Here is a 20,781-nt window from a genome sequence, read left to right as displayed (position 1 = left end):
ACACTAACAAGGGACAGGTGTACAAACAGACAAAACCAAACAAACATGAAACATCGAACGGTGGCAGCTAGTACTCCGGGGACGACGACCGCCGAAGCCTGCCCGAACAAGGAGGAGGAGCAGCCTCGGCCCGAAACCGTGACAGTACCCCCCCTTGACGCGCGGCTCCAGCCGTGCGCCGATCCCGGCCTCGGGGGACGACCAGGACGACGCGGAGCAGGGCGCGTAGGATGACCCCGATGGAACTCGGTCAGCAGGGACAGGTCTAATATGTCCCTCCTCGGCACCCAGCACCGCTCCTCCGGGCCGTACCCCTCCCACTCCACGAGATATTGGAGACCCCCATCCGGCGTCTCGAATCAAGGATGGACCTCACAGTGTGCGCCGGAGCCCCCTCGATGTCCAACGGGGGCGGAGGAATCTCCTCTATCTCATAGTCCTGGAGTGGACCAGCTACCACCGGCCTGAGGAGAGACACATGGAACGAGGGGTTAATATTCCTGTAATCAATAGGCAGTTCTAACCTGTAACACACCTCGTTCAACCTCCTCAGGACTTTGAATGGCCCCACAAGCCGCCGACCCAGCTTCCGGCAGGGCAGGCGGAGGGGCAGGTTTCTGGTCGAGAGCCAGACTCGATCTCCAGGTGCGTATACAGGCCCCTCACTGCGGTGGAGATCGGCGCTCGTCTTATGCCGACGGATGGCCCGCTGCAGATGGACGTGGGCAGCGTTCCATGTCTCCTCCGAGCGCCGCACCCACTCATCCACCGCAGGGGGCCTCGATCTGGCTCTCGTGCCAAGGTGCCAGAACCGGCTGGTACCCTAACACACACTGGAAAGGGGTTAGTTGGGTGGAGGAGTGGCGGAGAGAGTTCTGCGCCATCTCGGCCCACGGAACGTATCTCGCCCACTCCTCCGGCCGGCCCTGGCAATAAGACCTCAGAAACCTACCCACATCCTGGTTGACACGTTCAACCTGCCCATTACTCTCCGGGTGGTAACCCGAGGTAAAGCTCACCGAAACCCCCAACCGTTCCATAAAGGCTCTCCACACTCTGGAGGTGAACTGGGGGCCTCGATCAGACACTATATCCTCGGGTACCCGTAATGCCGGAAGACATGGGTAAACAGAGCCTCAGCGGTCTGTAGGGCAGTAGGGAGACCCGGCATGGGAAGGAGACGACAGGCCTTCGAGAACCGATCCACAACGACCAGGATGGTAGTATTCCCCTGTGAGGGGGAAGGTCTGTAACAAAGTCCACCGAGAGGTGGGACCAGGGTCGTTGTGGAACGGGCAGGGGTTGTAGCTTACCCCTGGGCAAATGTCTGGGCGCCTTACACTGTGCACACACCGAACAGGAGGAGACATAAACCCTCATATCCCTGGCTAACGTTGGCCACCAGTACTTAGTGCTAAGGCAGTGAACTGTCCGGCCGATACCTGGATGTCCAGAGGAGGGGGACGTATGAGCCCAATAAATGAGGCGATCGCGTACCTCGAGCGGAACGTACGTCCGACCCACTGGACACTGTGGAGGACTTGGGTCGGTGCGTAACGCCCGCTCGATCTCTGCATCGACCTCCCATACCACCGGTGCCACCAGACAAGACTTTGGTAGTATGGGAGTGGGCTCAACGGACCTCTCCTCCGTGTCATACCGCCGAGACAGGGCATCTGCCTTCCCGTTCTGGGACCCAGGGATGCAAGTGATTTTAAACACAAACCGGGCTAGAAACATAGTCCAGCGGGCCTGGCGAGGATTCAGTCTCCTAGCTGCCCGGATGTACTCCAGGTTACGGTGGTCCGTCAAAATGAGGAAAGGGTGTTGAGCCCCCTCAAGCCAATGCCTCCACACCTTTAGGGCCTGTAGCACGGCTAACAGCTCCCTGTCCCCTACGTCATAATTCCGCTCCGCCGGACTGAGCTTCTTAGAATAAAAGGCACAGGGTCGGAGCTTAGGTGGTGTGCCAGACCGTTGTGAGAGGACGGCCCCAATACCGGCCTTGGACGCGTCTACCTCTACCTGGAATGGTAAAGAGGGATCCGGATGCGCCAACACCGGCGCCGAGGTAAACAGGTCCTTCAGTCTCCCAAAAGCCCTGTCCGCCTCAGCTGACCACCGCAAGCGCACCGGACCCCCCTTCAACAGAGACGTTATGGGAGCTGCCACCTGTCCAAAACCCCGGATAAACCTCCGGTAATAATTCGCAAAACCCAAGAACTGTTGCACCTCTTTCACAGTGGTTGGGGTTTGCCAATTACGCACCGCTGACACCCGATCAACCTCCATCTTCACCCCTGACGCAGACAACTGATAACCCAAAAAGGAGACCGACTTCTGAAAGAACAGACATTTCTCTGCCTTGACATATAGGTCATGCTCCAACAGTCTCCTCAACACTCGGCGCACCAGGGCTACATGCTCAGCTCGGGTAGAACTGTACACCAGAATATCGTCTATGTACACGACTACTCCCTGCCCCTGCATGTCCCGGAAAATCTCATCTACAAAGGATTGGAAGACTGAGGGAGCATTCATTAACCCATATGGCATGACGAGATACTCGTAATGACCGGAGGTCGTGCTAAATGCTGTCTTCCATTCATCGCCCTCTCTAATGCGCACCAAGTTATATGCGCTCCTGAGATCCAATTTTGTGAAGAACTGAGCACCGTGTAATGACTCCGTCATAGTCACAATCAGAGGAAGCGGATAACTGTACTTCACCGTAATCTGATTGAGACCGCGGTAATCAATACACGGGCGCAAACCTCCATCTTTTTTTTTCACAAAAAAGAAGCTCGAGGAAGCGGGTGAAGTGGAGGCCCGTATGTATCCCTGTCTCAGAGACTCGGCGATGTAAGTTTCCATCGCCTTCCTCTCCTCTTGAGACAAGGGATACACATGGCTCCGCGGGAGTGCTGCTCCTAACTGGAGATCTATCGCACAATCCCCCCGTCTATGAGGCGGCAGCTGCGCCGCCCTAGTCTTACTAAACACCAGTGTCAAATACTCATACTCGGGGGGAATATGCAGTGCGGGCATTTGATTTGGACTCTCCACCGAGGTCGCCCCTATGGAAACACCCAGACATAGCCCCTCACACTGAACAGACCACCCTTTAAGAGCTTTCTCTCGCCACGAAATAGTAGGATCATGGGTAATCAACCAGGAAGTCCCAGCACCACCGGATACGCAGGAGAGTCAATCAGATAGAGCTGAATCGTCTCCTCATGACCCCCCTGCGTCTTCATCCTAAGGGGCGCTGTGACCTCCCTAATTAACCCAGATCCTAACGGACGGCTATCTAGGGCATGTACAGGGAAAGGCTTATCAACGGGAAGGAGAGGAATCCCTAACTCTACACAGAACTGGCGATCTACAAAATTCCCAGCTGCGCCTGAATCTACTAGCGCCTTATGCTGGGAACGAGGTGCAACCTGTGGGAAACAAACAGGCAAGGTTATGTGAACGACAGAAAGCTCTGGGTAAGTAGGGCGCCTACTCACCTGGGAGGACTCCCCAATGCGTGGCCTGCCTTCACCTCCACCGGGGGACCTTCCCCAACACCTAGCCGCGGTGTGCCCTCCACGGCCACAGTTGGTGCAGGGAACGGCCCCCCTCGGGTTCCTACTCCTCCGTTCTCTAGCGCCAGCACCTCCGAGCTCCATAGGGCTCGGCTCGGAGGTGCCGGAAGGTGGAATGGGCAACCCCCCACCCGGGACGTCCACGGGTGGCGAGCAGGGTGTCCAGCCGAATGGCCATGTCGACCAGTTGGTCAAACGACAACGTGGTATCCCTGCACGCCAACTCTCTCTGGACGTCCTCCCGGAGGCTGCAGCGGAAGTGGTCTATGAGGGCCCGCTCATTCCACCCTGCATCTGCCGCTAGAGTCCGGAACTCCAAAGCAAAATCCTGTGCGCTCCTCATCCCCTGTCGGAGGTAGAACAGACGCTCCCCCGCCGCCTTCCCTTCTGGTGGATGGTCAAACACGGCACGGAAGCGGCGGGAGAACTCCGCATAGGTAATAGTAGCGGCGTCTATTCTCCTCCATTCGGCGTTGGCCCACTCCAACGCCTTGCCGGTGAGACAGGAGATGAGGGCGGAGACGCTCTCGTGTCCCGAGGGCGCCGGGTGTACGGTGGCGAGGTAGAGCTCCACTTGCAGCAGGAACCCTTGACACCCGGCAGCGGAGCCGTCGTACGCCCTTGGGAGCGAGAGCCGAATCCCGCTGGGTTCCGGAAGGGGGACAGGAGGACTGACCGATGGGGATGGTCCGGTAGGTGGGGCGTGGGTACCCCGCTGCTTTCCCATCGGTGGAGAGTGTTCATCACCCGATCCAGGGCGTGACCGATCTGGTTGATCCTGTCCTCCTGCCCACGAAGACGGTCCTCCATGATGTCCGTTGGCGCGGTTGCTCCTGCTGATTCCATGGGTTGATGTGTGATTCTGTCAGTAGCTGAGTGTAGATGCGGTGTGGAAATCAAGCGCAGGAAACACGGGCGTTCGTGAACAGACTTTAGTAAACGAAAGCAGCACCAAACAGGCGAACAGCCAACCCAACCGGGAGGCAAAATACAAATTACGCACAATAAACACAGTGCGTAAAACGACGATAACGCACACAGTGCGGACTCTCGAAAAACAACAAAACACGAGAGTAAATACAGAGAGCAACAGCTAGACAAAAAACAATCACACATAACACCTGACCCAACACACGATAACTAAATAGGAAACAGAATCAAACACTAACAAGGGACAGGTGTACAAACAGACAAAACCAAACAAACATGAAACATCGAACGGTGGCAGCTAGTACTCCGGGGACGACGACCGCCGAAGCCTGCCCGAACAAGGAGGAGGAGCAGCCTCGGCCGAAACCGTGACAGCTAGGTTGTAGAAACCTCATGATGGGTATAGGGAACATGTTAGTATCATGTAGTAGCCTAAACCTATTGATGTTACATTGAGCTGGATAAATGGAATGTGAATGACAGTCATCCAATATGGTGTAATAGGAATATGGCCATCTTCATGAAAAAAATTATTGTCCTCCTCATCTTAAACGTCACCGACCGCCACTGGGGCATATGGTTATTAAAGACATTACCCTCGGAGCTAACATTTAAAGGAACATAAATTAGGTTACTTACATTCACTGCAGTTCTATTTCTTTGGGATACAATATGATTTCCATGTCCTATGTTGCTTATTTTGACAGGGAGGACTGTTGCACTACTGGGGGCCGAAACTGTGGACATATTTAATAGAGATCTTAAAACACATCTTTTTAGCTTTGCCTTTCCTTAAGGTGCTTTTATAGTCATTCAGTTTTTGTCATTCTTTTGTTTTTTATCTTATGTTTGTTGTGTAGTAAATATTTAAGTTTTTATATTCATTGTTTTTTTGTTTTGTTTTCTGTGAAGCACATTGCGTTGCATTCCATGTCTGATATGCGCTGTATAAATAAAGCTTGATTTGATTAGAAACCCAGACCATCAGTCTCTTAAGCAGTTCGCTATGTTGACGGAGGTAATCCTGGAAACCCTGTGGTTAGTTCCCTTTGTCTCTAAGTGGACTGGAATAGGTCTACAAGTACAGTAAACTAACTAACTTAGTAATTTTTGTCTCTGTAGGGACACAATGCGACTGGAGTCTGTCTTTGGCCACAGTTTGCAAGTTCAGTAGAAGTCATCCCTAAATACTGATACAGGCTCAGATATTTGAATTTCTTTCATCCCCCTAATGGTTAAGGTTAGTATGAGGGTTAGATCCTATTTCTTCTGATTCTATAGATCTGTTAAGAGCAGCTCCCTACCTAAAGAGACTGAAGTACTTGACATGACTTTGACATTAAGGTTCCAGAGTGAGTGAAACAGTATCACTGCATAGTCGGATGCCAGAGTGTCACAAATCTAATTTGGCCAGTCAACAGTCGAAGTGCCCTCCATAGTATGCCTTGAGTTCATTTGAATGTATAGCCTAAAGGATTATATAGGATAAGCCTATAGGACCCTGAGATCCTTCAGGATAAGCTCATGTTGCTAGAAGTGACTTTTACCAAAACCCCACCCCCACATATTTTCACCTGGTCCCAACAAATATGTTCATGTTGCATTTTCACCTGGTCCAAAGTAGCAGAGGTAGAGTAAAAACATATATGATCATCTCTATCCTTTATCTGGATCCAGGATACCGGCTTGTTACAAAGTTTATTTCAATACTTGCCATTCGGTATGGTTATTCTCCGGTTTACCAATCTAAGTGATTGCCGTTCGGGTTGTATGAGTTAGACACAGCCAGACTGCATATCAGTTTTGATTGATCGCCTGTCCTCCCTTTCTCCCTTCTCTCTTCTCAGGGAAGAGCAAAAAGCGAGACCAGTGTAAGAACAACCAGGTGTACCCCCTCAGCGAGATCCAGTACTGCCCCTGTAATAAGTACGACGCCCAGCCCGTGGGGAACTGGTCGGACTGCATCCTGCCTGAGGGTGGGCGTGTGGAGGGCCAACTGGGCATGAAGGTCCAGGGGGACATCAAGGAGTGTGGCCAGGGCTACCGCTACCAGGCCATGGTGTGTTACGACCAGGACAACAGACTGGTGGAGACGTCACGGTGCAACAGCCACGGTGAGTCTTACAGGCCTCTCACCAACATCCTATTATTGTTCATGTCTATAAGCAGGAAGTTACCTGCTATGTATGATGATGTTATGTTGGTTAGTCTACCTTTGTCATGGTGCAACAGCCACGGTGAGTCACACAGAGTGTATGAAACATCCAGTGTCCCTCTTCCATCTCTCATCAACTCCCTCGAAGCTGTATGCATTAAACCTAGCCACTGTGATTCATACAGGGTGACTGTATTTCCAATTAAAGGCATGCTCAGTGATATGACATCATCATGCACATTGGGCCACTTCCTGTTACAGAAAACAGAAAACGAGTGTGGAGAAATGCAAGATAAGGCAATTGATTTTGGTCTTTGGAATTCTCATCAATTTGTTTCAGCCCCTTATTGAATACATTTCCAGAATGTTGTTCCTTGTTCTCTCCATCAAGATAATATTTATTCCACCATTTACATATGTGTTCTATTGATTCGGCTCCATTCGAACCATTTTGATGACAGACTGAGAGTGCAGAGCAAACGCTCATCTCACTGTGTCCTTTTCAGCATCCACTGATTGTAAATTCACTCGCAGTATGGGAACTGTGGTGTGGTTGATGGTGTAGAACTGTTACGTGATGAGATGTCACTAGCAATTGTTATACACTAGCTACTGCTGTTATATGTCCACCTCTCTAACACCACTGCCCAAGTGCCCTACAGTCGTGGTCAAAAGTTTTGAGAATGACACAAGTATTGGTCTTCACAAAGTTCGCTGCTTCAGTGTTATGAGATATTTTTGTCAGATTTTACTATGGTATACTGAAGTATAATTACAAGCATTCCATAAGTGTCAAAGGCTTTTATTGACAATTACATTAAGTTTATGCAAAGAGTCAATATTTGCAGTGTTGACCCTTCTTTTTCAAGACCTCTGCAATCCGCCCTCGCATGCTGTCAATTAGCTTCTGGGCCACATCCTGACTGATGGCAGCACATTCTTGCATAATCAATGCTTGGAGTTTGTCAGAATTTGTGGGTTTTTGTTTGTCCACCCGCCTCTTGAGGATCGACCGCAAGTTCTCAATGGGATTAAGGTCTGGGGAGTTTCCTGGCCATGGACCCAAAATTTCGATTTCTTGTTCCCTGAGCCACTTAGTTATCACTTTTGCCTTATGGCAATGTGCTCCATCATGCTGGAAAAGGCATTTTTCGTCACCAAACTGTTCTTGGATGGTTGGGAAAAGTTGCTCTCGGAGGATGTGTTGGTACCATTCTTTATTCATGGCTGTGTTCTTAGGCAAAATTGTGAGTGAGCCCACTCCCTTGGCTGAGAAGCAACCCCACACATGAATGGTCTCAGGATGCTTTACTGTTGGCATGACACAGGACTGATGGTAGCGCTCACCTTGTCTTCTCCGGACAAGGTGTTTTCCGGATGCCCCAAACAATCGGAAAGGGGATTCATCAGAGAAAATGACTTTACCCCAGTCCTCAGCAGTCCAATCCCTGTACCTTTTGCAGAATATCAGTCTGTCCCTGATGTTTTTCCTGGAGAGAAGTGGCTTCTTTGCTGCTCTTCTTGACACCAGGTCATCCTCCAAAACTCTTCACCTCACTGTGCGTGCAGATGCACTCACACCTGCCTGCTGCCATTCCTGAGCAAGCTCTGCACTGGTGGTGCCCCGATCCCGCAGCTGAATCAACTTTAGGAGATGGTCCTGGCGCTTGCTGGACTTTCTTGGGTGCTCTGAAGCCTTCTTCACAACAATTGAACCTCTCTCCTTGAAGTTCTTGATGATCCGATAAGTGGTTGATTTAGGTGCAATCTTACTAGCAGCAATATCCTTGCCTGTGAAGCCCTTTTTGTGCAAAGCAATGACGACGGCACGTGTTTCCTTGCAGGTAACCATGGTTAACAGAGGAAGAAAAATGATTTCAAGCACCACCCTCCTTTTAAAGCTTCCAGTCTGTTATTCTAACTCAATCAGCATGACAGAGTGATCTCCAGCCTTGTCCTCGTCAACACTCTCACCTGTGATAACGAGAGAATCACTGACATGATGTCAGCTGGTCCTTTTGTGGCAGGGCTGAAATGCAGTGGAAATGTTTTTGGGGGATTAAGTTCATTTTCATGGCAAAGAGGGACTTTGCAATTAATTGCAATTCATCTGATCACTCTTCATGACATTCTGGAGTATATGCAAATTGCCATCATCAAAACTGAGGCAGCAGACTTTGTGAAAATTAGTATTTGTGTCATTCTCAAAACTTTTGACCACGACTGTATACATCACACTATGTAGGATTAGGGTGGCATTTTAAAAAGCTTAAGCAACCATAGGAGATCAGTGATAGTGCATTGGCTATACTGTACAGGAGTTACTGGTATTGTAGCTCTATTGCTCCAACACCACAATCAACCTACCTGATTGGCTCCCACACGTGCTATGGATTAAATTATGTTATTGGATTTTTTATTATAATTTAATGTATTATTACTATAATTATTATACTTTTTAAAATACATTATATTAAAATAAATACAAATGAAATGAATAAATTACAATAAAATGAATTAAAATACATTAAAGGTATATGGTTACCTATACACCTTTCAAACCAATATGTTTTTCGGCCAACTTTAGCATCCCCGCAAATTTTTTATGCCGTTTTTTATATCTGAAAGGTGTTGCCGATATCAAAACCTAAACTTCCGCGAACCGACCTAGTCGTGATTGCAGTAAAGTTCTGCCCACGGCTGTCAAGTTCGTCGTAGAGAGTAGACCAATGCGCAGCGTTAGTTGCGAACATACTTAACTTTATTATCTTTAGTGATAATATAACAACAACACAATAAACGAAACGTGCAGTCCTACGGTTAACACAGAAACAAACCAAACGGAAACAAGATCCCACAAACACTAAGGGAAACAGACTGTTTAAATATGGCTCCCAATCAGAGACAACCAGCCACAGCTGACACTCGTTGCCTCTGATTGGGAGCCCCTCTGGCCAACATAGAAATACAACAACTAGAACTTGAACATAGAACAAAACACATAGAAACTACACACCCTGGCTCAACATATAGAGTCCCCAGAGCCAGGGTGTGACAGTACCCCCCCCCAAAGGCGCGCCGCGCCTCAACAAAACCCAAACAGGGGAGGGCTGGGTGGGCATTCCTCCTCGGAGGCGGTTCCGGCTCCGGGCTTGACCACCACCCTTCAATAATCCCCCCGTAGCGCCCCTGGTCTGGTCTGGCCCCGCTGGCTGGAGCTGGACTGGACATCGAAGGAGCGGATTGCTTAAGCTCCGTTGTGGAGCAGCTGACCAGTACCTGATCAGGCACCGGTGACCCAGGCACGGGTTGTGCCGGACTGACGACGCACACCCCTGGCTTGGTGCGTGGAGCAGGAACGGACCGGACCGGGCTGACGATGCGCACCCCTGGCTTGGTGCGTGGAGCAGCAACGGGCCGGACCGGGCTGACGATACGCACCCCTGGCTTGGTGCGTGGAGCAGGAACGAACCGGACCGGGCTGACGATGCGCACCCCTGGTTTGGTGCGTGGAGCAGCAACGGGCCGGACCGGGCTGACGATACGCACCCCTGGCTTGGTGCGTGAAGCAGGAACGGGCCGTACCGGGCTGACGACTCGCACCCCTGGCTTGGTGCGAGTGGCAGGAACAGGCCGGGCCGGGCTGGCGACGCGCACCGTAGGCTTGGTGCGAGTGGCAGGAACAGGCCGGGCCGGGCTGGCGATGCGCACCGTAGGCTTGGTGCGAGGAGCAGGAACAGGCTGGGCTGGGCTGGCGACGCGCACCGCAGGCTTGGTGCGTGTGGCAGGAACAGGCCGGGCCGGGCTGGCGACGCGCACTGTAGGCTTGGTGCAAGGGGCAGGAACAGGCCGGGCCGGGCTGGTGATGCGCACCGTAGGCTTGGTGCGAAGGGCAGGAACAGGCCGGGCCGGGCTGGCGACGCGCACCGTAGGCTTGGTGCGAGTGGCAGGAACAGGTCGGGCCGGGCTGGCGGCCGCACCGTGAGGCTTGGTGCGAGTGGCAGGAACAGGCCGGGCCGGGCTGGCGACGCACACCGTAGGCTTGGTGCGAGGGGCAGGAACAGGCCGGGCCGGGCTGGCGACGCACACCGTAGGCTTGGTGCGAGGGGCAGGAACAGGCCGGGCCGGGCTGGCGACGCACACCGTAGGCTTGGTGCAAGTGGCAGGAACAGGCCGGGCCGGGCTGGCGACGCGCACCGTACACTTGGTGCGAGGAGCAGGAACAGGCCGGGCCGAGCTGGCGACGCGCACCGTACACTTGGTGCGAGGGGCAGGAACAGGCCGGGCCGGGCTGGCGACGCGCACCGTACACTTGGTGCGAGGAGCAGGAACAGGCTGGGCCGGGCTGGCGACGCGCACCGTACACTTGGTGCGAGGAGCAGGAACAGGCTGGGCCGGGCTGGCGACGCGCACCGTACACTTGGTGCGAGGGGCAGGAACAGGCCGGGCCGGGCTGGCGACACGCACCGTACACTTGGTGCGAGGAGCAGGAACAGTTCGGGCCGGGCTGGCGACGCGCACCGTACACTTGGTGCGAGGGGCAGGAACAGGCCGGACCGTACTGAGAACACACACCACTGGCCTTAAACGGGGATCAGGAACGGGCCGGACCGGACTGGCAATACACCTCAGTACCTCTCGCCGCGCCTCTACATCTTCCTTCCCTCTTCTCACCAATGGCTCCCGTAACCTGGTGGCCTTCTGAATTCACCCCTTATCTGCCTCCAGCAGCCCCGTCGTCCATGCCATGTGCCCCCCCCTAAAACATTTTTGGGGTTGCCTCTCGTCCGTCCGACGACGACACTGTTGACGCCGTTGCTCCTCTCTCCGTCGCGCCTCTACCGTCTCACTCCATGGACGGCGATCCATCCCGGCCTGGATTTCCTCCCAGGTCCAGGACCCCTGCCCGTCCAATATTTGCTCCCACGTCCAGGCTGCCTGCTCCTGGACACGCTGCTTGGTCCTGGTATGGTGGGATCTTCTGTCAAGTTCGTCGTAGAGAGTAGACCAATGCGCAGCGTTAGTTGCGAACATACTTAACTTTATTATCTTTATTGATAATATAACAACAACACAATAAACGAAACGTGCAGTCCTACGGTTAACACAGAAACAAACCAAACGGAAACAAGATCCCACAAACACTAAGGGAAACAGACTGTTTAAATATGGCTCCCAATCAGAGACAACCAGCCACAGCTGACACTCGTTGCCTCTGATTGGGAGCCCCTCTGGCCAACATAGAAATACAACAACTAGAACTTGAACATAGAACAAAACACATAGAAACTACACACCCTGGCTCAACATATAGAGTCCCCAGAGCCAGGGTGTGACAACGGCTTAGTATGAAATGTAGCAGTAATGCTGAGGCGGCATTGGCACGCACTACGCTCTTAAACTATTGATGGTTGCTAGGCAGTGCCCCTTACTACTATCCTCCTGACTGTTCTAAACTTTGCAAGGCACATCACTTCGCTCATCTCTTCCCTGTAGCCCACCAACAACATGCACTGCTTTCTTAACCACAACTGAGATGGATCCATAAATAATTACTGTGGGAATAAATATCACTGAATGACGAAAATATTAGAATAAAGTAAACTAATGCAACTGAAGCATGGGAACTCTTGATAAATCAATCAATGTCAGATTTTTCTCTGTTTGGATATTGGTTAAGCAACAATTAGGCTGTGGAAATGTTAGCTAAGCTGAGGTGAGTGCTGCTCAGGATCATCTTGTCTAGTTGGCTCATTTATTAGCACTGATCAGAACATTTTGCCAGCATGTAATGTAGTTTAACAAGTGGATTATTTAGCTCTTCACTCTGTCGCTTAGTAGCCTCGGCCTACTTCTGACCAAAAGCCTGGGACTTGTCTTAACCAATCAATGGGATTTTGTATCACTGAATCTCCATCTGTATATTTGGTTAATTTCCTGGCTGGGCAAATAAGTGGAGGTGGTATAGCTCATCTATTTATTTGCTCATCTATCACCTGATCAAGTGTAGTCCTATTATTTTGCTCGATCGCGTATAGGCAACTTCAAAAGCCCGCAGAGGTTGTGAAATATGAACACGATACTTTTATTTTCTATCGGTATCATGATGAGGATACTCTCAATGTAAGAGATGAAGCATTGATCAGAAAAGCATGTGCTTGCCTTGGGCTCTGTTTAAAAATAAAACTTTTTTATATGACAGCGGTTCTACACGCTGCTGTGATGCAAGTTGTGTGCCAAAAACATTATTAGTATTTTATTCTGTCATATTTAGATTCTTAGCCTACTATAAAGCCTACTATCAAATATATGTGTTGACTGTGATCATTGTAGTCTAAGTGTGTCTTGTCTGTTTAATGAACAAAACAATCACTGATTTCATGTGCATGGCGCAGCCATGTAGCCTATAGACTGCACAGACAAGTAACATAATTAAACTCAAAATATGCCATTCTATTCTTTTGAAATTAGATTTTATTAGTATTATAATGTTTTTTAGGACCTGCCTAAAACCAATTAATAATGGATTTCATTGTGATGGTGTATATTCAATGGATTAATGAAAATAGACGTCCACCCGCATCGGCCCACTCTATTCCCACTCCTAAACTTGCCGTCATGTGCACGGGAGATATAAAAGGCTTATCCCAGCAAGAATGTGGTAAATGGGACTGTATGGTTGCCTGAATGTGTTTACATACAACATACCGTAAAGTCTGTACACAGATGGGTACTATAGTGACAATTGAATTCCCTGCTTTAAAGCAGTCTAATAGTAGCTTCTCTGCTACAGTATTCTGTTGGAAAAAAATATGCTGTATAGAACCAAAAGGGTTCAATAGCTTGTTTCATATATGGCCCTCAAAATGGCTCTAAATAGAACCCTAAAAATATTGAAATAAATCTGCAGTGTATCTGTAGTAGCATTACTGTATCTGAAGAGGGTATGTAGCCTACATGGGTCAGTTCCTCAAGAATTGGACCATCTTGATTTGTCTTTTCATTTTGGTTCACTAGTTGTTTCCAAATTGTTATGTTTTTGGGAATGGTAACCAGGTGACCTCCTTAAAATGTAGAGGAATTCTAAATATATAACCAAACAAAGCCCAAATATAATGAGATTAAGGGGTAATCAATTTGGGCAACAGAAAATCCCCCTCTAATACATTTCCCTCTAATAATGACACTGTGTTTGTTCATCTGATCTCATCTTACTTCAGCATGTTCAGAATCATACATTTACTAGATGTAAAAAAATCTAAGAAATAATAATTCAAACTTGAACTTTAAAATTCCTCATTCGTAATATGTTCATGCATTTTCCACAACTGTGGCTCCTCACAGGTTCCTGTGTTGTGAACTAGCTCCAGTAGCAGTAGCAGTAACACTGGAACAGCTAAGAGCAATGACCTCCCTGCTCTTTCAGTGGACAAATGAGGCTCAGTAATCCACCCTCGCCCAGATAAACAGAAATAACAAGCCGAGAGAGAGGCACTCCTGCCAAAAACCAAAAAGCATGACCTCTCTCTCTCTCTCTCTCTTGCTCTCTCTTTGTGTCTCTGTGTGTCTCTGTGTGTCTCTGTCTCTCTCTCTCTCTCCCTTTCTCTCTCTTTCTATTGCTCTCTCTTGCTCTCACCATTCTCTCTGTCTCTTTGCCTCTCTCTCTCTCTCTCTCTCACTCACTCTCTCTCTCTCTCTCTCTCTCTCTCTCTCTCTCTCTCTTTCTATTTCTATTTCTCTCTCTCTCTCTCTCTCTCTCTCTCTCTCTCTCTCTCTCTCTCTCTCTCTCTCTCTCTCTCTCTCTCTCTCTCTCTCTCTCTTTCTATTTCTATTTCTCTCTCTCTCTCTCTCTCTCTCTCTCTCTCTCTCTCTCTCTCTCTCTCTCTCTCTCTCTCTCTCTCTCTCTCTCTCTCTCTCTCTCTCTCTCTCTCTCTCTCTCTCTCTCTCTCTCTCTCTCTCTCTCTGTCTCTCTCTCTGTCTCTCTCTCTCTGTGTGTGACTGGCTCGCCTGGAAAACAGCAGCCTTCTAAATCACACAACAGGCTGCTGCTCTCTTGTTTCATTGCATTTGCCAAGCTCCAGTAAACAGTGTTATAATGCTGTGTGTTGCGCAGCGCTGCCATCTCAGTTCTTTATAATCATCTCTGTAGCTTTTCATCCGTATCAGTAGGAATGTTGAATTTACTCCAGGTGCTGTTCATTTAGATATTTTACAGTTTAAAGATTGCAGAATTTTGCAACCCAATTTCACAGTATGTTGTATAACTGAATACATTAGCTTTATGCATCACAAACTGTATAAACTGATACAGATGCTGTCAGATGATGAAATTATACTGAAGCCTCTCTTTGTGGTTTCAGGGTATATTGAGGAGGCTTGCATCATCCCCTGTCCGTCTGACTGTAAGCTCAGTGAGTGGTCCAACTGGTCACGATGCAGCAAGTCTTGCGGCAGCGGGGTCAAAGTGCGTTCCAAGTGGCTGAGGGAGAAGCCTTACAACGGTGGTAGACCGTGCCCCAAACTCGACCACGTCAACCAGGTGAGTGGGGGACGTTCATCACTCTTGGCTCTGTGTAGAAACAACCCCTAGCCCCTACCCCGTAGACCAGGGTTCTTCAATTCCGGTCCTGGTGGGCCGAAACACCTCTGTTTTTCATCCTCTCCTTCTAATCAGGGGCTAATTCAGACCTGGGACACCAGGTGAGTGCAATTAACTACCAGGTAGAAATAAAAAACAGAAGTGTTTCGGCCCTCCAGGACCGGAATTGAAGAACCCTGCCGTAGACACTTGTGGAGATCTGAGAAGATTGGACAGATTTTTACCATATTGCTTAAACCAATCAAATCTACTCAGATCTCCACAACTTAGTGTCTAGGGGGTAAAGAGTATGGGATAAGGGTTGTTTCTGGACAAGTCTTGACTCTCTGTTCTCACCTAGAACATGGTAGATGGTAGAGGTCCCTGGCTTGTTTTAATGTTTAATTCAAAGACTTATGATTTAATGAATTACATTAAAGGAACCAAAACAGTGTTTAATAATGAAGCCAGAGTGGACATCTTTCACTGTTTTATTCATTAGCCTAGTTAGAGCTTGTACTCGTGCCATGTTAAAGAAAGAGAAGGAACTGTGAACTCTATGAAACACAAGAAAACATGTTGTACTTCATTCTAATAATCCTGTATTTAAACACTCACTATCTGTTTGCCTGCTGTTCTTTTCTTCTTTTCCTGGGTGTATGAACTGACCCCCTCCACAGGCTCAGGTGAGTGACTTGTCACTTGCCTTTTATATAGGGCTGTCAAACGATTAAAACAGTTAATCCAGTTAATCGTAGGATTTGCTGTGATTCATCGCGATGCATCACAAATTAAAAATTTGCTCAAAGTGAGCTGTAATTAAATATTTTTTAATGACAAGAATATTGATGTCTTGATTTTGTCTAAAGTAACAGTTAGCAAAATTAGGTAAATTGAGAAAGCACACTTTCTTTAACCTCAATGTCAACTTGTTTTTACATGGCATTGTAGATTTGAGCTTTATAGATGATGTATTTTGGATATTTTCAATGTATTTTCAACTCTTTCAGACAATGCGATTAATCATAATTTCTGGAGTTACTATAGATGGCTATAGATTACTATAGTGACAATAGATGGCTTACAGTCTAGTGGTCTCTCACAAGGTGTATGAGGTGGTGCCGTGTCTCAGTGACTGTGGTCAGTACGTGTGGGTGGCTGAACCCTGGAGTGTCTGGAAGGTCAGCAACGTGGACCTGAAGGAGAACTGTGGAGAAGGAGTGCAGACCAGAAAAGTCAGGTACGGACGATCAGCTATTATAGATACAACCTAACCTATTTCAGCTCCTAGTGGAGTGTAAGCCGGTCAGAATGTTGCAAGTTCTAGCAACAGCCCTAGCCACGGATGGGGCACTTCTTGGCAGGGGGACACAATTTGGCATGACAGGGCCTCAACAGTCTCTCCAACTAACCCTGTTCTGTGATGATTTCTTAACTTCATTCATTCAAGGTGATTTCTGCCTTCATCTCATCTTCATCTCCTCCACAACAGCCAAAGATAATTGTATCAATATTACTAACCTATTGTCCCCCTCTGTCCAGGTGTATGCAGAACACTATCGATGGGCCGTCGGACCCTGTGGAGGACTACCTGTGTGACCCAGAGGAGATGCCCCTAGGGGCCAGAGACAGCCAGCTGCCCTGCCCTGAGGACTGTGTCCTGTCTGACTGGGGGGTCTGGAGCCGCTGCTCACTGGTAAGGACAGATACTGACTACCTTGTTGTTTTATCATAATCTGTTGCTGACCACTGATATATACAGTTACCAACTACCTTATTGTTTTAGCACCTATTTTATCACTTTACAATATTTAAGATATTTTGTGTTTTCTGGGTTTGGTTGGGAGCAAAGAAATATCCATCTCAGTAGATGAACTGATGCAGTACTGTTCTAATGTATTCTATTCTAATTCTGTGGTGCTGAACACACACTGAAAGCAAGAGTACACTGCTTAAAGGGTTAACTCATAGCTGGAGAGCACAGAGGTCTTCTGCTTCTCACCATGGATCTCTGTCTCACACCTTAACATATAATAACTGGCCAATCATGCCAAGTGTCCACCCTCCATTTAACCTGTTTTGGCCATTTTCCCATGGTGAGAAATCCAATTCACAGCAGAGCTCTTGCCAGCAACTCTCACTTTGGATTCACCAATTCACCAATTTAATTATCCAGCAAGGCTCGTACCCATTTAGGTGATGTCCATTTGGTATGTGTTATTCTCCGGTGGGCGAATAGTTGTGATTTATCCTGAGAAATTAAAGAAGGGAGAGAGGGTGGGATGACTTTGAACAGGGAAGATGATCTCATGCAGCTCTACATAGCATGCTGTGACCAAGGTCTGTGTAAAAGCAGATATTATAGGAAGGGGACCACCCTGTCACCCCATGTGTGTGTGTCTGTGTGTCTGTGTGTGCGTGTGTGCGTGTGTGCGTGCCTGTTTGTGCGTGTGTGCCTGTGGTGAACCTCTAGTGGGAAGAAGGGTCAACCGTGTCACAGTCCCTGCCATTCCCATTCCAAGGCACTCTGCCACGGATCCCTTGGGAAAGTTCATTACCATGGATATGGAATATGTCTCTGAATGAGCAGAGGAAGACAGCGCGCCAAATAGAGATGGTCTGACACCACCACCTGAATAGACCAGTTTATCTAGTAGGGGTTCTTTGGGGAAAATGGGCAGAGGTGGAAATAGACAAAAATATATTCATGGAAAAACCTTTTTCGATTTGCTGGTCGGAAAGTGGTAACTTCACTTTAACAGGGTTTCATATTTGGATTGCATTAAACGCCAAACTAAAAGTGGATTCCCTGACTTCTTGATTTTGGTCTAAGGCAGGTTACTGCAAAAGCACTTTGTGACAACGACTGATGTAGAAAGGGCTTTAAAAATGAATCTGATTGATTGATTGACTTCTTCTCTGGTTTAAGCCATGCAACAAAATCAGCACTCGGGAGAGGACGGCAAACCCCATCCGCCAACCTGGAGAGGGAAAGCTGTGCCCTAACACCACAGTGACAGAGCCCTGCAGCCTTAACAGCAACTGCTATCACTACTCCTATAACATCACTGGTAAGGCAAATGTCATCCTGGATTACTGCATGCAATGGATGATACCAGACCCGCATATCAATATTGAAATATGGCTCTGGATTGTAAATACAGTATTGAATGTGATCTTACCTCAAGTATATTTAGACCTCATGACATTTGAGATGAATGAAGTGCAATGGAGAGGAAAAGGCGTTGGGAGATAGGCCGTCTCTTTTTTTCCCCTCACGGTTTTATCCTTTTTTATTTTTCCTTCATGCAGATTGGAGCACCTGTCAGCTGAGTGAGAGAGCTGTGTGTGGTAGTGGCATCAAGACACGCATGCTGGACTGTGTACGAAGCGACGGCAAGTCTGTCGACCTCAAGTTCTGTGAAGAGGTGTGTGTTCTTCTCTTTCCATTCCAAAGCTCATTAGTCATTAATAAGAGCAAATCTTCGGTCTTCAGAATTCAGACCGGTTGCTGTTTGTGTGTGTTTGTGTGTTGCCTAGGGGACTTGGGAACAGGGCAGAAGAATAATCTCTCGTTCGCCACAAATGGCCCAATAAAGTATTTTTCTTTTTGTTTTGTTTTCTCTTTCAGCTGGGTCTGGATAGGAAGTGGCAGATGAACACTTCCTGTGTAGTGGAGTGTCCCGTCAACTGCCAGCTATCTGATTGGTCACCTTGGTCCGAGTGCACACAAACCTGTGGACTAGCAGGTATGTCACCATCTTTTTGACCCACTCTTACCTGACTTTGTGAAAAAACATGATTCCATCTTTGAATGCTGGGAATGCGTTCAAGGCTAATTGAACCCAATTCTGAAGGGCAAGCAGCAACGAAGGACTAACAGAGAACTGATTAAGTGGTACATTCACCTATCTATTTCACCTATCTATTTTTCTGTAGATCCAAGCAGGCTACATTACAGCCCCTGCATATACTGTAAACAGCTAGAGTGAATTTGTAGGCATAGTGGATAGTCTGTGACTAGAAGTCAATTGACTATGTATCTATCCATCCAAGTATGTTATAGTCCACATTACAGCAAATCTATATTGTAATATAGGGTGTGGATTTGCAGGCATGGTGGGTAGTCTGTGAGTCATTCCTCATAGCGCTGCAGGTTCACAGTGCCGCTGATCAGCTCACAGCAGCACACACAGCTAAGAAACAGACAGAACCTCTCCTCTCCAGGGTAATGGCTGAAATGGGAAACGTTTTATGATGTGAGAGAGAAACGATTGTGAACCTTAAACCAACTGAGAGAGTGATGAGGGGGAGAGGGAGAGGGATGGGGGAGAGAAGGAGGGGGAGGGATGATGATGTCCTCGTGTGTAATTCTATAGGATCAGAGGATAGATTGGCGGTCCATTAAGCCTGTGTGCTCTGGGCCTGAGGGACCACTCCACCGCTCCAGGAGTCAGGAGTCCTTCAGAGCACTGGTCAGTGTCGTAGTTGGGCAGAGAGCAAATAGAGGCCGAGATATGAAACCAATACAGTTTGTAGCTACTGTGGTAGCCCTTAATCTGTCCCCAGGCAACGTGAGAATGTTCCACAGGAAAGAGGGATAGAGTAGCAGCAGGTGAACCACAGGAAGAGGAGAGGAAGAGAGGAAGAGAGGAATAGAACAGCTTCTCACACTCACTCCTTTTCATCCTGGAGTAGATTTTTTATCTCCATGTCAGATGGCAGGACACGGTTATGTTGAGTGGCTAATATCTGTTCCTGAGCCAGGAATAGCAGAGGAAATGGAGACACCTGGAAGCACCAATGTGTCGTATCAATCAGTGCGATGTGAAAACACACACAAATGCACGCTCAGACACTCGTGCGCATGTGTGTTTTCACATCGCAATGATTTGAAAATATAAAAATACACTGACTCAAATAAACTCAGCAAAAAAAGAAACGTCCCTTTTTCAGGACCCTGTCTTTCAAAGATAATTCATAAAATTCCAAATAACTTCACAGATCTTCATTGTAAAGGGTTTAAACATTGTTTCCCATGCTTGTTAAATGAACCATAAACAATTAATGAACATGCACCTGTGGAACGGTCGTTAAGACACTAACAGCTTACAGATGGTTGTCACGTTCGTTCATGAACGGGTCAGACCAAGGCGCAGCGTGATATGCATACATGTTTATTTGACTATTAAACACAACGACAAAACAAGAAACGAAACGTGAAGTCCAAGGTACACAAACAACATACCTAACACGGAACAAGATCCCACAACCCACTAGTGCCAATAGACTGCCTAAGTATGGTCCCCAATCAGAGACAACGAGCGACAGCTGCCTCTGATTGGGAACCACACCGGCCAACATAGAAATACCCATACTAGAACCTATACAACATAGACAATGACAACATAGAAAATCACACCCTGACTCAACAATTAAGAGTCCCCAGAGTCAGGGCGTTACAGTACCCCCCCCCCCCCCCAAAGGTGCGGACTCCGACCGCACAACCTTTACTTAACAGGGTAGGG

At 48.2% G+C, this 20,781-nt stretch overlaps 1 protein-coding gene across 1 annotated transcript in view; it reads left to right on the top strand.

The window, feature by feature from the left end:
• LOC121586575 (thrombospondin type-1 domain-containing protein 7A-like) overlaps nt 1-20,781 on the top strand; it is a 186,362-nt gene that overhangs the window by 129,059 nt on the left and 36,522 nt on the right. Inside the window, exons 15-22 of the mRNA XM_045226705.1 lie at nt 6,368-6,634; nt 15,036-15,214; nt 15,934-15,939; nt 16,360-16,493; nt 16,796-16,949; nt 18,183-18,324; nt 18,566-18,681; nt 18,885-19,002. Coding sequence (XP_045082640.1) covers nt 6,368-6,634; nt 15,036-15,214; nt 15,934-15,939; nt 16,360-16,493; nt 16,796-16,949; nt 18,183-18,324; nt 18,566-18,681; nt 18,885-19,002 — 1,116 coding nt within the window. The remainder of the gene's footprint in view (nt 1-6,367; nt 6,635-15,035; nt 15,215-15,933; nt 15,940-16,359; nt 16,494-16,795; nt 16,950-18,182; nt 18,325-18,565; nt 18,682-18,884; nt 19,003-20,781) is intronic.

Source organism: Coregonus clupeaformis, chromosome 17 (genome assembly GCF_020615455.1).
Source record: "Coregonus clupeaformis isolate EN_2021a chromosome 17, ASM2061545v1, whole genome shotgun sequence".
In the NCBI taxonomy this organism is placed as follows: Eukaryota; Metazoa; Chordata; class Actinopteri; order Salmoniformes; family Salmonidae; genus Coregonus; species Coregonus clupeaformis.
This window is presented reverse-complemented; position numbering and strand designations above follow the sequence as displayed.